At 55.1% G+C, this 14,666-nt stretch overlaps 1 protein-coding gene across 3 annotated transcripts in view; it reads left to right on the plus strand.

The window, feature by feature from the left end:
- LOC111154097 (otoferlin) overlaps nucleotides 1-14,666 on the plus strand; it is a 93,948-nt gene that overhangs the window by 22,983 nt on the left and 56,299 nt on the right. For all 3 annotated transcript variants that reach the window (XM_022513479.1, XM_022513478.1, XM_022513480.1), the window contains exon 3: nucleotides 7,631-7,719. In XM_022513479.1, coding sequence (XP_022369187.1) covers nucleotides 7,631-7,719 — 89 coding nt within the window. The remainder of the gene's footprint in view (nucleotides 1-7,630; nucleotides 7,720-14,666) is intronic.

Raw genomic sequence — 14,666 nt, forward strand, 5'->3', positions numbered from 1 at the left:
CACCTGTCTCCCCAGACTGGGGTGGACAAGTCCTAAACTTCCTTGCTGGTCCCTGGAAGAAACAGCCCATCTGTGGTTCTAGAACAAGCTTGCAAAAAGAATCTCATCGGTCCCTTGCTAAACTTCTGAAAATCTCTTGGCTTTTCAGAAAGTCTGTTTTCTCACATTACTGTGCCCAGAGCTTTCGGGAACCCGCTCAGGGAGGTACAAAGCGCATGGGCCTAGGAGTCATGAGAATGGGTCTACGGTCCTCACTGAGGTATGAACAAGCTCTGTGACCTTGGGCAGGCCACTCAACCTCTCTGGGCCTCAGGTTCTCCTTTTGTAAAATGGGGAGATACTCCCTGTTTTGCCCGCCTTGTGGGACAGATGCATGGCTGAAAAATGAGATAGAAGACAAGATAGCAAATGTCTCTCCCTTCTCTGCCCAGACAAGGGTGAGAGGGGCTGCTGCGGGCTGCGCCGAGGAACCTGAGTGGGGAGGCAGCGGCCTTGGAAGAAAGATAATGCTTCGGACAACAATGGGTGGAAACAGAACCTGGATGGGGTATCTCCTTTCCCTGAGGCTGGAACCTGAGACCCTCCATTTACCTAGAGCTCTGGAGGGCAGGGGTGGGGGTGAGGACAGACTTTATGCCCAGCCAGCAGCTAGCAGAGACCCCTGCCCTGGGGGGATGAGAGTGGTCACAAGGAGCCCACCCCAAGGCAGTCTGATTTGGCTCTAAGCCAGGCCCACGTGGACCGGAGGCCACACGGGAGGCCACAGCAGCAACTTGCAGGAATGAGAAGAAGAGCTGCTCTATCCTGGGTACCTAGCGTATAGCAGGATGGGCTGAGAGCTTCACACAAGCATTCTAACTCCCTGGGTTAGGATCATTCCAGGTGATAAGTAGCCATAATCAGGATTTGTACCCAACTCTACCTGATTCCAGAGCCTGTGGTCACTTGCAAAATGAACCTGCCCTCAAGGGGCCCAGTCCAGTGGGGAGATGGACCCAGTACAGACAAAGATGGACCATGGGTCTTCTGGATTCAGAAGAGGGAGAAGTCATCAGCCTGGGGGTGGGGAGGCCAGGGGCTCACCTGCCCGCTGCACCTGTACATGGAAGTCATGGGCTATGAGCTCCGTGGAGCCAGGAATGCACCTGTCTTGTTCATCAGGGGCCCGGCACCCAGCACAGGGCACAGGAAATATTGCCAAAGGAAAGAATGAACAAAAGAATGAACGCAACTTGAGTCTTGGGTCTTTAAATTCCCAAGATACTCTCTTTCCATTGAATTCTAAGGCTTTGCAGCATGTTCCAATTCACCCCCACTCCCCAGATCTGGAGGACTGTCCCTTTAAGTTCATCATCTTGCTGATATAGGATGGTTCCAGACCTAGTCAGTGATGAGGCTCAGGTTAATTCAGGTCATTCTCCAACCTGCATCAGGGAAACCTTTCCATGGGTCCCAGATCTCTGGGGCTGATAAGATGCACAACTCTGTCACTCTGGCCAGCACCTGCCAGGTCAGGACCAAGTTGTGAGCTGGCGATCTAGGTCATGGCTTCACATTCCCAGGGATCCTGAGGCCCCTCCTCTGAAGAGAGGTCCTCCTGTCCTCCTCCTGTCTCTAACACTTGCCACCTTACTTCTCTCAATGTTCCTATTACGGGCGGCAATTTCAGGTTTGTGTCTCCAGAACTATCCAGGAGCTCCCATAGAACTAGGAAACACCCCTGCGTTCCGTACTGGCCACAGTGCCATGTACAAAGCCTGGCACGGGGAAGTTTCAGCAAACCCTGAAGGTGTTCAGAAAACATTTGCTCTGAATGGGGCTTGTTGGCTGGTTACATCTTGAGTGGCTGTGCTCGGCTTAGCTACCATCAGAGTCCCCTGGAGTGTCTGGAGGCTGACATGGCATGGAATCTGAAATGTTGTGTGGATTCCCTTGGCCCAGTCTCTGGCCCACCAGCATGCAGGGAACCTCAGAAACTGAAGACACAACTTTGAGCTGTTGTGGTCATGGGAAGGGAATCATGCTGGTGCTGTTTCCGGCTGGAAAGAGGCCCCTTGTTCCCTGAAGCCTCCAGCAGTCCCTGGGGTGCCATCCCCAAGAATGCCAGTCCTTGCCCTGGCTCCTGGAACTAACATACACGGAGCGTGACTACTGTCACCGCCATGTTGGTCGCCCTCTTACCCTGGGCTGGGTTCCGTGCTAGGTTCTGCACTTCACCAGCCCCATAATCGGCCCAAGAAACAGTACAGTGACTGCCACCATCCCTTTACAGAAGAGTAAGCTGAGGCGTGGAGAGGTGAACTAGCCCACCTGAGCTCGCCCACCGGCAGCCCAGGCAGCCATCCGAGGCCCATTTGTTGAGTGCCTACTGTGTGCCGGGCCCTATGCCGGGTGGAGGGAGACCTCGGTGAATGAGACAGAACTGGGCCTGTCCACGCTGCTCCTGCTCTGAGCTGCTCTGAGAGCAACGGTCAAGCTCCCGTTGGAGCTCACACAGCAACCCAGGGAGAGGGAGCCCAGCATCGGTGTGCAGAGAGGCAAAGCCTGGGTCATGGAGCCCACCTCTGCCACTGGTGTCAGGCCTCCCTGACCTGAGTCTGACTCTTAGAGAGACAGCAGGGGGGAAAGTCACAGTCATCTAGGCCGCGGAACAAACCACCGCATTCTCCACATTGTAGGGCTTCCCGTGATCCTGCGGTTGGCGGGGCTCAGATGGGTGGCTCTGCCTCCCAACTGGGAGCGCGGTTGGCGCTGACTGTTGTCTGGGGCACCTTGCGTCTCCCTGCGGCCTCGCCTTCTCCGGGCCCTCTCTCCACACGCTCTCTCCAGCACGGTGGCTTCGACCTCTGTACCCGGTCGTTGACTTCTGAGAGGGCCAGGCTCTTATCTCGACTAGGAAGCTACATTACCACTTGTTAGCTGAATTGCTTTGGGCAAGTCTGCTCTGAGCCTCAGTTCCCTCACCTGTGAAGTGGGCACTGAATTCTAGAATATGTGCAAAGTGTGGTGCCAATGCGGGGTCAGCGCTCAATAAATAAACATTTTTGATGCTGTCAACCTAGAAGGATGGTCCAAGCCACAGGCCCCCTCTGAGTGTCAACCTCAGCTAATCTCTCTGGCTTCAGGAGCGGGTGCAGGGTGGGGCCAAGCCCGAGCTAAGTATTAGGAGACTTGAGTTCCAATCCTGTCCACCACCAACTGGCTATGTGTCCCACAACACCTCTCACACCCTCCACACCCCAAGGTCCAGAAGAAGCCCATCTGGGCCATGTTGCTGTGAGCCTGGGTTATTAGCAAAGAGCGCTCTGAGAAGTACTGAATTCTACCCAGATGTGTTCTCCGGGTTCTGAGGGGATGTGCACAGGTCCGGGAGCCCCAAGTCTCCCCACAGCCCCCGCCCCATGGTCCTACGGCCCTCCATACACGTCAGTACACATCCCCCCAACTGGTGGAAAGGAAGTAATGGCAAAAAGTGAGAAAGCAATGAGAAATAACATTTTTTTCTGGTAAAAGAGAAACAGGACATCAACAGACCAAGGCAGAAGTGGTTAGAGAGCGATGGAGGGAGAGGGAGAGATGGTGGAGGGTCAGGGAGGGGCGAGGGTCAGCCCCAGGCATTCTGGTAGAAAGACCCCACAAGGAAAAGCAAAATAAAACAAAGTAAGTCACGCCTCTCATTTCTGCAGTGTTGTGTCCCTTACAAAGTCCACCTGTGTGATCTCACTGGGTTCTTCCAATAGCCCCGTGAGGGAAGTGTGGTCACCCTCGTTTTATCCACGAGGGAGCTGAGCCCCATGCCAGGAGTGGCCTGCAGTCCCCAAAGATGAGTTGTGGCAGAGCCAGGGCTGTCCTGCTCACCGCCGTTCCTGAGCTCAGGAGGTATTTGCCGGGAGCAGGAGGCAGGGCTAGAAATGCGGCTCAGCCACAGCCAGGTGGGGGCGGGGTGTGGCGGGGACACGGGTACCTGGGAGTTCTCCCATCCCATGCTGGGACCCCCAAAGACACAGTAAAATCACTCTGAAATGTAGCCTGGGCCGAGGGAGTGTTGAAAGCTTCCGGAAGCGATTCAAGGGTGTAGGTAGGATGGAGAAGCCCTGAGAGAAGGACAGAGACAGAGACCCGGAAAGAAACTGAAGAAGGTCAGAATGGAGCCGGTCAGAGCAGAAAGCAGGGCAGCCAGGAGAAGAGAAGAGCAGAGAAGGGCCGGGTTGGCATGAGAGACAGAGAAGGAAGCGAGCACGGAGAGGGTCAGAGGCAAATCTGGCGAACTCCGTCAGGACTAGTCTCTTCCCACGTGAAAGCCCCTGGGGCGGCCTTAGTCCCTGCCCTCCACAGTCACTGGCCCCTGCCCACCCCATTGCTGGAGCATCTGCTCCTCCTGTCCCCTCCTCCTGGGGCTCCTTCCCGGAAACACTGAATGTGGTACATTCTGGAAATGGCCCCCCATGCTGCTAGTCCAGGCCCTTCCTGCAGAGTCTCCCATGCGGGCAGCCAGCCCAGAGCCCCCTATGCTCTGTTTGGCACATCTGCCCATGGCGACCAGCTCCGGATTCCGTCACCACTCCCTGCCCAGAAACTGCACCCCAATCCCTAGGCAAGTCAGTGCCTGGCGGTGAGCAAGCAAAAGTCCCAAGCAGCTTCCTGCTCTGGGTCCCTTTTCCTCACAATGACTTCCGCTGATCTTTTGGGTTCCCCTCATTCATGTCTCGGCTCAGCGCCCCTTCCTGTCTTGGCGCCACGGCCACAGCGACCCCCCTTTTCTCCTAATCTTCCTCTCCTCCCAAAGTCAAGACCCCACCCGCACACCCTCAGGTGGAGCAAACTCCCACCCTCTTCATCCCACAGAAACCAAAATCTCAGAGGCTCCGCAGGCCTCTCCCGTTGGCGCTGTGGCTGCTGAGCTGCTAGCTCAGGAGCTAGCTTATTTCCCTGCAGCTCAATTACAAGCAACTTCATTAAGAAAACCACACATTTAGCTGGGCTAGAGGCGGGCAGACAGCAGGAGCAAAAGCCGCTTTACGAGGCCTGCGGGCCCCAGGTTGGGCCGCCTGCTTAGCCGGCCCATCTGTGTCCATAGCCTCCAAAGTCCTCCCCAGGCCCCACTCAGAACCTTCTCCCTCCCCGGCCTCCAACCCCACCTCCTTCCGATGCCTCGTCCTCTCTCACACCTGCCCACTCCAGCTGAATCCTGGTTGGGATTGAGAGAGCAACGTGAGGCCATTTTCCCCAGCCAGGCCCTGCCCACACCGTGTGGCAACCTGTCAAGCTGGCCCGGCGCCCCCCGCAAAACCCTGGGCCCCCAGTCTGGGAGATGGAAGCTTTAGAATGGCTCTCAGGACCCGCTCTCCGATGCCCCCCAGGGCCTGCTCAGTCACCAATGACAGGGTTCTCTGAATTGTGTTCCTTCTGTGAGGCCTGCGTGTGAAACAGAGAACATGGGAGCAGCCCGCTGGGTTGGAGGAAAGACTACATGAATTAGTGCATCTAAACCACTCAGCCCCCTCAACATTTCAACACGATGGAAAGTTCTCTACAAATGGCAGCTATAATTAAGATTACTATCTTAATACTACTTAATACTATCTTAATACTAATTACTACCTTAATACTGAATACTAGAGCTATTATTCAGATTATCATTAAGATGCCTATCGTGATTGTTTATTTCTTACCTGTTGGGCATTCTGGATTGGGAGGGGAACGAAAATGATACAAGTTTGGAAGTCACTGCCTTCTGGCTGTTGTGTCAAAGTCCCCGTCCGTACCATCTCTCAGCAGCGTCGTGAGCAGAGCACAGAGCTTTCTGGTCGTCTTCCGTTATTCACAGTCCAGCCCAGGAAGGCTTGTCATTCCAGTCCAGCATCTTCTCAGAGCCCGGGCCTGGTCTTCTCGCTTCTGTCGGGCTTGTGGTTCCAGACCCCGAGTGGGACAGGGATGCCAGCTCTGGCCCTTGGCATCCTCTGCCCGCTCCAGCCAAAGGTGGGGGACGTGGTCTGATTCTGGGGGCCCTGCCATGGACGTGGACCCTCCTTGTGGCGTGACAGCCTCTCGGACGAGCTCCAGCCAGCTCTGGAGGCTGTCAGCATGGCCGGCCTGCAGACGCAGGCTGTCTCAGAGAGCACCATGTGGGGGCTCCTGTGGGCAACCTGAGCCCAGCTCCCCACACGGTACGGATTCCCTGACTCCACCCCACCTTAGCTCCCACCACGGGGCACAGAGCCGCACAGCCTCACCCAGGCTGAGGACCCCTCCACCGGAGGGCCGGCTGGGGTGGAAGGTCAGCCCGCTTGCTGAGCATGGCTCCCCTTTGCAGCACGCCCTTGGCCCCACAGAGCAGAAGTCACATACTTAAGGCACCTAGCGGTGGCATGTCAGGCTCCTTATGACCACTGCCTTGCCCAAGGTGGCCTGCAGGGCTCCCTAGGGGCTTGGGGGACAGACCAGCAAGTCTACTGCCCTGGCAGATGTCATTGGGAACTTACATGCTAGGCTTCCCTTCCTGTAGGTGCCTCGACCTGTCTGAGCAATTCTTCTAGGAAGAAGCCACAAAAACGCTGGGCCTAGGATATGACTATTGGTGTCTTTCCCTTCCGCAGTCTTTACACCCCAGGAAGAAGGAGCGCTGGGGTGCTGTTGGGGGTGAGAGGCCTTTGAGGAAGTCCTGAGGCAGGAGCCTGGTTCAGCCTACTGGCAGCTCTCTTTAGAGGATGGGGTCCTTAGCACGTCTAGCCTCTATTTTGGGCCCTCCTTGCCATGTCTAGGGCATCAGGAAAAATCCCACTCAACTTCCTGCTCATCATTATTATCGATTGAATAATGAAGACAAGATCAGATCATGATCTCGGGGTCCTAGGATCAAATGCCACGTCAGCCTCCTTGCTCAGCAGCGAGCCTGCTTCTCCCTCTGCCTGCTGCCTCCCCTGCTCGTTCTCTCTCTCTCTCTCTCTCTCTCTAACAAATAAATAATTAAAATCTTAAAAAAAAAAAAAAAAGCCAAGATAGATGTGGTGAAGGTAAATTAGAAACAGCATGCTGGAAACAGGCCGCCCCCCCTTTGTGGGCCTGACCCTAATAACAATAAACAGCTGAAGTCTGTCCCCAGAGTTAACATTGCCAGTGTGAGGGGGTGATCTGACCTGAATGCGGGGGGGGCGGGTGTGCGGGGACAGGACCTCCCGCTCAAGGCAGAGCTTGAACCGGCCAGAATGATTCTGGGAGGAGAAAGCCGGAAGCTTGCAGCTCCACTCCGCACACAGCAAAAAGCAAGCCCATGCCCACGATCCTTGCTGTTACCCCAGAGCCCACTCCAGCCTGGTCGCACCACCCACTCCTGAGTGTACCCCAGGAACTGGGCTGAGACTCAGAGGTCCTGGTTAGCCCTAGGTCCTTGCACTCACCAAAGGACCTTGAGTAGGTCACTGGAAGTCTCTGAGCGCCATCTTTGAAAGAGGACTGGGTCACAATACCCACGTTACCAGGAGGTGGTTGGAATTAGATGAGAGTCTAGGTGTGGACTTTATCCCTGTGGAGCACTGGGTCGATTCGGAGGGCCACCTTAACAGGGATCCGCCTCCTATTCCTCATACCCTGTCGTTTCCTTCTAAGGCCACAGCTGTCTCTCTCTCCCTAGACCTTCCGGTGGCCAGTGGCCAGCAGCATCGACAGCAATGAGATACTTGAGATTCAAATCTTCAACTACAGCAAAGTCTTCAGCAACAAGTAAGTGGGGGATGGGAGAGGTGGGGCCTGAAGGGGTTAGGGGCCTGCCCTGCTCCTTGGGCTACCCTGTCCCTTGGGCTTAAAGGGGGCGTTACACCCACCGCCTAACCTGGATTGACTGTTGAAGAGCCCCCTCCTTGCTCTCTCCTGCCGTCCTCAGAGTCCCTCAGCCCTCCCAATCATTGTCAGCCAAGAACACCCTACCCTCCCATCCACTCCTTCTGTCCCCAGCCCCATCTCAGCTTCCTGTCGCCTTCTTTAAGTCTCCCGCTTTACACTGTCCTGGGTGACTGTTACCCAGCAGAGAAGTTAACAGAATGGCGGATCATGAACTCGAATAGATCATCAGTAGCCTTGAGGGCAAACTTGCCACATGCAGGGAGACTGAGAAGCTCTGAGACAGTTTGGTGCAGTGGTTTGGGAGTCAGGAAAGCCTGGTCTCAGATTCTGAGCTCAGTCATCTACTGTGTGACCCTGAGCTGGTTACACAGAATCTCTCTGAGTTCAGTGTACCAGCCTGTAGGAAGTAGAGGTATTTACCTCAAAGGAAGCTGTGAGAATTAAATAGATACCCGTTCATTCATTCATTCTTCCAAATGTTTGCTAAGTGCCTACCTTGTGTCAGGCACTGAACTAGGCTCTGAGGATAGCAAGTGCCCACCCCCACGGGGCTTCAGTGAGGCACACCTACCGCATGAGCTCTATCACTACTGAGGTTTCAGTTAAAGCAGTTCCCATCCGTCTCTCTGGGCAACAAGCAGAATTCAGGATGATTCGAACAGTCTGGAACGGTGGCTAGGTAGAATAAATGTAAAGTCTCATTTGGAGATTTAAAACCAATTGTTTTTATACCAGCTAGAGGGGGTCATGGCTGAACAGCAACATGTCCAGAAAAGCCTGGGGATACTACCCAATGAGAGGGCAGTATTACTTGACAGTGGGAGGAGACTACAAACAAAAGAAAAGCTGACCTAATCCTTGCTCATATTAAAAGAAGTAGATCAATCAGAGAAGAAGAGGCGAGAGATGAGGTTCCATGGTCTTCACACTGGATGGAGAGAATACTAGTAGGCAGCTCCTTGGATTGCCAGGAGAAGGGACTTTAAATCTGATGAGGAGATGAGAGCCTCAAAGAGAAATCACAGAGGACATGTCCATCCATCCATATATCTATCCTTCCATCCATCCATCCATCCATCCTCCATCTATCCATCCATCCATCCACTCATCCATCCTTCCATCCATTCATCCTTCCATCTATCCATCCATCCATCCTTCATCGATCCTTCCATCCATCCATCCTTCTATCTGTTCATACTTCCATCCACCCTACTGTCCATCCTTCCTTTCATTCATCCCTACTTCCATTCATCCTTCCTTCCATCCATCCTTTCATCCATCCATCCATTCATCCTTCCATACAGTCATCCTTCCATTCATCCTTTCCATCCTTCTACCCATTCATCTTTCCATCCATCCATCCATCCATCCTTCCATCCATTCATCCAACCATCCTTTTATCCATTCATCCTTCCACCCATCCTACTGTCCATCCTTCCATTCATCCTACTTCTATTCATCCTTCCTTCCATCCATCCTTCTGTCCATCCATCCAACCATTCACTCTTTCAACCACTCATCAAACATTCACTAAGCAAATATTCTGTACCAGACAGACACTGTGCTAGTCACTGAAGGTACAGAAATGAGAGATTAAGTCACCATGCCTGTCCCCTAAGAAGGTTTTCTGCCATTTGGAAGAGGGAAGAGAGATGTGTGCCCAGAGGCAGGACCAGAACCAGGCTGCATTGCTGGGAGACAGTAGACAGCTGAAAGGTAGCCAAAGTTCTCCAACCATTGAGCTGTTGGGAAGTAGCAAGCTCCCCATCACTGAGAGAGGCTGAGCAGGGGGAGTAGACCACAATGTTGTGGAGGGGATTTCTGAATGGGAATTTTTGAACTGGGCTGAACCACACATGGTTCAATGATTCTGTGATTTTTATGGCGAACCCACAACATCATCTCAGCTGAGCTTGGGGTGTGGGCTTTTCAGGCCCGCTGGCAGGGCCACAAGGGAAGATGTTCAGGGCAGAGAGGCTGCCCCTTGGCCTCTTGGGGTATCACATCATTCCAGCAGCATCAATCCAGCGATAGTATCCACAACAGAAGTTAGTGAGACACCCCACCAGGTGCCCCCAAGATGAAGCAAAACCTTCTTCCCTAGGGTGAGTGATTGGGTGACCTCTAAGGATAGAAGAAACAAGAACAGAAGGGACACAGACCGAAGTGGGTGTGGAAAAGGAAGAACTGGAAGCCGAGGGCCAGGAGAGACATCCAGGCACCCCAGTAGGGACCCACAAGCAGATGTCAGAGCTTCCAGGAACCTCAGAACATAGCCAGTGCAACCCTCGCTGCACAGATGGGGAAACTGAGTCTTCAGAGAGGCTACTGAGGCCCCTGGACAGTGGCAGGGCTGGGGCTAGGATGCCTGTCTTCCTTCTCCTGGACCTCCCAGAAAACCAGGGTATGTGAGTATGGACACCACTGACATGATTGAGATTAGTACGTTCTTTACAGTGAAAGGCGCTGGAGTCACCAAAATGCTGGAAACCCTTAGAAACATCAAAACGCTTGCTATAAACAAATCAGAAGTATTTGTTAAATTGGGAAATTGAATACCATCCCAGTGAACACACTGAAACTTTAGGCTTCAATTAGTTGTTCTGAAATGCCAACAAGCGAGAGATAGAGCAGGGGAGTTACTAACCAAATTCTCTCCTTCTCACTCTCTCCCCACCCTCCCTGCTCCACCCAAGAGTTTATGGGCCTGATCTCATTACCCCCATCTCAGAGAAAGAGACTCATTCTAGAAGCAGATGGTGGCTTGGGAACTGGCTCTTCCCCAGTGGTAGGAGGAGTTGCCAGGAGGAAGCGAGTTGTGATCACCAGGAGACCCCAGATCTGTCCAGTCTGCCTTGAACACGGTCCTCCTTCAGAAACCTCCTGTCAGGTCCAGAGGATCTTATGTGTCCCCCTTTCCCTGTCCAGAATCGCCGGTGGAGAACAGCCTGCCGCAAGTGCCGGTCTCCTGGGACTTCTGAATAATTCAGCAGCCAGGAGAGCAGTGGAGGCCTGGCCAAGCCTTGGGCACTTGACATGGGCTCCCAGGGGAAAGCGATGAATTATTGACGGGTCCTGGTGCCTGACTGCCGCTCTGTTGTGGTCAGTCTCTGGGCTCATCCATGCCTGAGGCCCCCTTCCTGCTGCCCTGCCCAGTGCATCTGGCCACTCTGGGGGCCAACCCAGCCTCCTGGGCAGCTGTGGGCCACTTGGTGGGTGCCCTTTTTGAGATGGGTAACTTCAGTGGGCCACATAAGGGAGGCTATCAGAGGACAGAAAGTCAGGTCCCAGCTCCTTCACCTAACTTGAGGAAACGGGCCCAGCAAGGGTCCTCACCCACGATCACACATTAAGGGCAGGGCAAGGCTTGTCTTTGACTCAGACCTCCTGACCCCCAGGCCAGTGTCCTTCCCAGAGCATGAATGGCCTCACACCTCCACTTTCCAGAGAAATGACGCTGCTGTCCAAGGTCTCATGAGCCCACCTCGCCCGGTCACCCTGGGACGCTCAGCCTCCCAGGCAGCTTGTCTGTGCTGACCACCCCCCACCCCCAGAGGAAAGGCAACAGGCAGAGCTCACTAAGTCTGCAGCCAGGCTGGACATATGGGGGCCAGGGCGGACAGGGAGCCCTCGCACAGGCCGGAGCTCAGGTTTCCTGCACCAGCTCCCTCCTCAAAGAATGTCTAGGAGGGGGTTTGGGGGTGACATTCTGTGGGAAACAGTATTAAGACGCTTGTTTTGAAGCTGTGGGGAAACTGTTGGGCGTGAAAGCCCCCCCAAACCACCCCCTGGGTCCCAGGGTCCTAGCCTTACCCTCTGGGCCCTAGACAGACCCTGGCTCCATGAGGCTGTGCACCTGGCCCCAGAGCCTACCCTGCATTGAAGACCAGCACCATGTGGGCCCTCCAGACAGCGAACCCCATGGTCACGGTCACGGGAGGAGGAGGGGCAGGCCTCTGCGTGCGACAACATCAGAGGGCTTTCCCTTGACTGCTCTCATAGCTGCCCAGCGAGGCAGGTAGTATCACCTCCTCTGAGGAGATGGGAAGAAAAGCAAGGTTCAGAGGGGTTGGAGAGCTAGCCAAGTCACACAGCTGCCCACAGGGCGAACCCACCTCTGTCTGACTCCAGAGCCCAGCCACTTTCTGCTGTCCACACTGCTCTTGTTAAGGAGGGCACTTAGTCTGTGTGTGGACAAGTCTCAGACCAGGTCGTGCTGAGTGCGGAATCTTCCAGGAGGCGGACCACATAGTAAGTGTGGTGAAAGCAGCGAGAGCGGCTGTGGGGTGGTTAGATCCCCGCCACAGAGTGTCTAGCAGCGGGTGGAGAGCAGGAGTCAGGGAGGATGCTGAAGGGCTCTTCCTTAGTGAAATGCTGACAAGCCCTCCTCTTGGGCCCTCTAAGTCTAAGGTCCGAGACTGACCTCAGTGAGCACTTACTTGCAGGATGCTGGGGAGGGTCGGGGGGGGGGGGGGGGGGGGGGGGGGGGGGGGGGGGGGGGGGGCAGGGGAATGGCTCCATCCTGCCCCCTGGGGGTCTCTTGTCATATTGCAGCATCTCTGCCGATCCTCTGCTGTGCAAGGGGCCTGAGTGCCCACACTCAGCAGGGGCTCAGTGGGTCCTACTTGCACTAAAAGGCCCCTTGGCAAAGGGCACTAGTGGACAGGGATTCTCAAAGGGCGCCCCCCAGCCGGCATTATCAGCACGACCTGGAAACATGTAAATACCTCTTCTCGGTCGCACCCCACCACATCAGACTCGGGGGCTGCGAGGGGAGCCAGTGGTGACTGGGGCTGGCTCTTACCGGCTCCCAGGAACAGACAGTGCCCTTCTCTGTGAGTTCAGTGACCCCACGTTGGAAGCTTGAAATTGGCCATGGCGGGAGTGTTGGCAGCATAGACATGGTCAGGAGCTCTGAGTCAGGACTGTCCTCTCCCGGCCAGTTGCTAAACAGTGCCCACCACAACCAAGAACGGGGATGTCCCAGTCATTTCTGTTTTCACAAGCCCTCCAGAAGATTCTGTGTATCCTGAAGTTCAAAAACCACTGATTTAAAACCAAAAGAGGTGAAGCTGCCAAAAGACCGGCATTTTTTCATAACTCCAGTCTGTTAGAATGTGTACACAGAACAGGGGCTGTGAAACCACCCCCCTCTTCGTGTCATAAAGACAAAACTGGGACTGAGGGGCACCTGCTCCAGCTCTCCCGACCCCTTGCCTGAACTTCTCTCTGGACACAGCCCCCAGCCCAGGAGAGGACAGGACACCGTCAGGGAGGAGACCTCCGCTGGGCTGGGCCTGAGAAGCACCCAGAAACCTGGGCAGGCTTTCCAGGGGAGGAGTGGCAGGAAGAGTTTTGCCCTCGGGGAGGCAGGATGGCTGGTGGATAGGGCTCTGAGCTCCGGAGGCAAGTATTTCACGTTTGTCCACGAGAACTGCTCCTGCCACTTCCTCCCCTCACACGGATGGGAGGCTTTTTTTTTTTTTTTTTTTAAACAGTATCCACCCTCTGTGTTCCTCAGGAGAGAACAGACATCCGACCTGTCAAAGTCAGAATTCGCCCCTTGCCTCACATCGCTTGGATGTGCTATTAGCTGCGACCCTTCCCGCTTTCTCTGACTCACTTTCCTCCTCTGTAAATCAAGGGCAGCACCGGGGAACCCCAAGGCCCCTCCGGCTCTCACACCCTGTGGGGCCTCCCCTCAGCATCTGCAGCTTCAACCAGAAACGGTTGAACGTTTTAATCTCTCCTGTGGAATCACCGTGTGAGGATGTCGCTCAGTACCCTGTTCCCTCCCAGAGCAATAACCTTTTAAGCGTAGGGGGAAGTGGGGTTCAAGTCAACCCAGTCAGCATGTATAAGGTACCCACTGTTGTTCGTTAATTCAGCCCGCAGATACCGAGATCTCCCGTGTGCTGGAAATGTCAGCTAGAGGCTGGAAGTAGGAAACATAGCTCCCTCCTCCCCACCCCACCCCATCCCCCGGAGAGGCTCCCAGCAGAGTGACACCCCTGCATACCCACCAGGTCGCTTCTGGAGTGCTGGGGATGTGCTAGGAGCTCTGAGGAGCTCAGCTCTCTAAACAACCCGGAGAAGCAGGGCTTACTGGCTCCCCTTAAGAGAAGCCGGACTGAGAGAGTCTGGCTGTCAGGGAAGCAGGTAACGGGCTGGTGTCGAGCCAGGCTCCTGGTCCCAGCCTCCGACCGCAGGACTGTGCTGCTCATAGCACTGTGCTCCCCTCCCTGCCGTCATGTGGGAATGTGGGGATCCTGCAACCAGATGGGCCCTTGCCCTCTGTGGGCCTGTGGGATGCAGGTGGTGAGCACCAGGGACCCGGTGGGGTCAGTAGTGGGTAGAAACCTCAGTTGTGGTTAGCGGGGTTAGCGGGGCGGTGGGGCGGGGGGCAGCAGCAGAAGGTGTTTGTGTGTCCAGGAACCTGTGGTCCTTTCCCCACAACCTCCACGCTGGGCATCTGGGCAGGGGCTCAGCTGAACCCCAACTCCACATCCTCAAGGATCACAAGCCAGGGGGTACCCAGCCCCCATCTGAGGACATCTCCCAAGGGGGTTCACTGCCCATGAGCTCTCCCAGGGAAATGGGTCTCGCATGTACAACCACACACACTCATCAGGGGCCACGTACCCTCGCAGACATGCTGCCTGTCCAGGACCAGCCCTGGTCCTGGGTTCACCTTCTCCAAGCTTAGCCTGGAGCCTAAGCACGCCCTCTGTCCCTCCAGCCCCCTCCCCAGCCGGTCATAGCCCTGGGGGATGGCCGTTCCTCCCTCTGGCCTCTTCGTGTGAAACTGCCATGTCTCCCTTGCCGTC

This window comes from Enhydra lutris, unplaced genomic scaffold (assembly GCF_002288905.1).
Source record: "Enhydra lutris kenyoni isolate GAN:26980312 unplaced genomic scaffold, ASM228890v2 scaffoldscaffold35, whole genome shotgun sequence".
Taxonomy (NCBI): domain Eukaryota; kingdom Metazoa; phylum Chordata; class Mammalia; order Carnivora; family Mustelidae; genus Enhydra; species Enhydra lutris.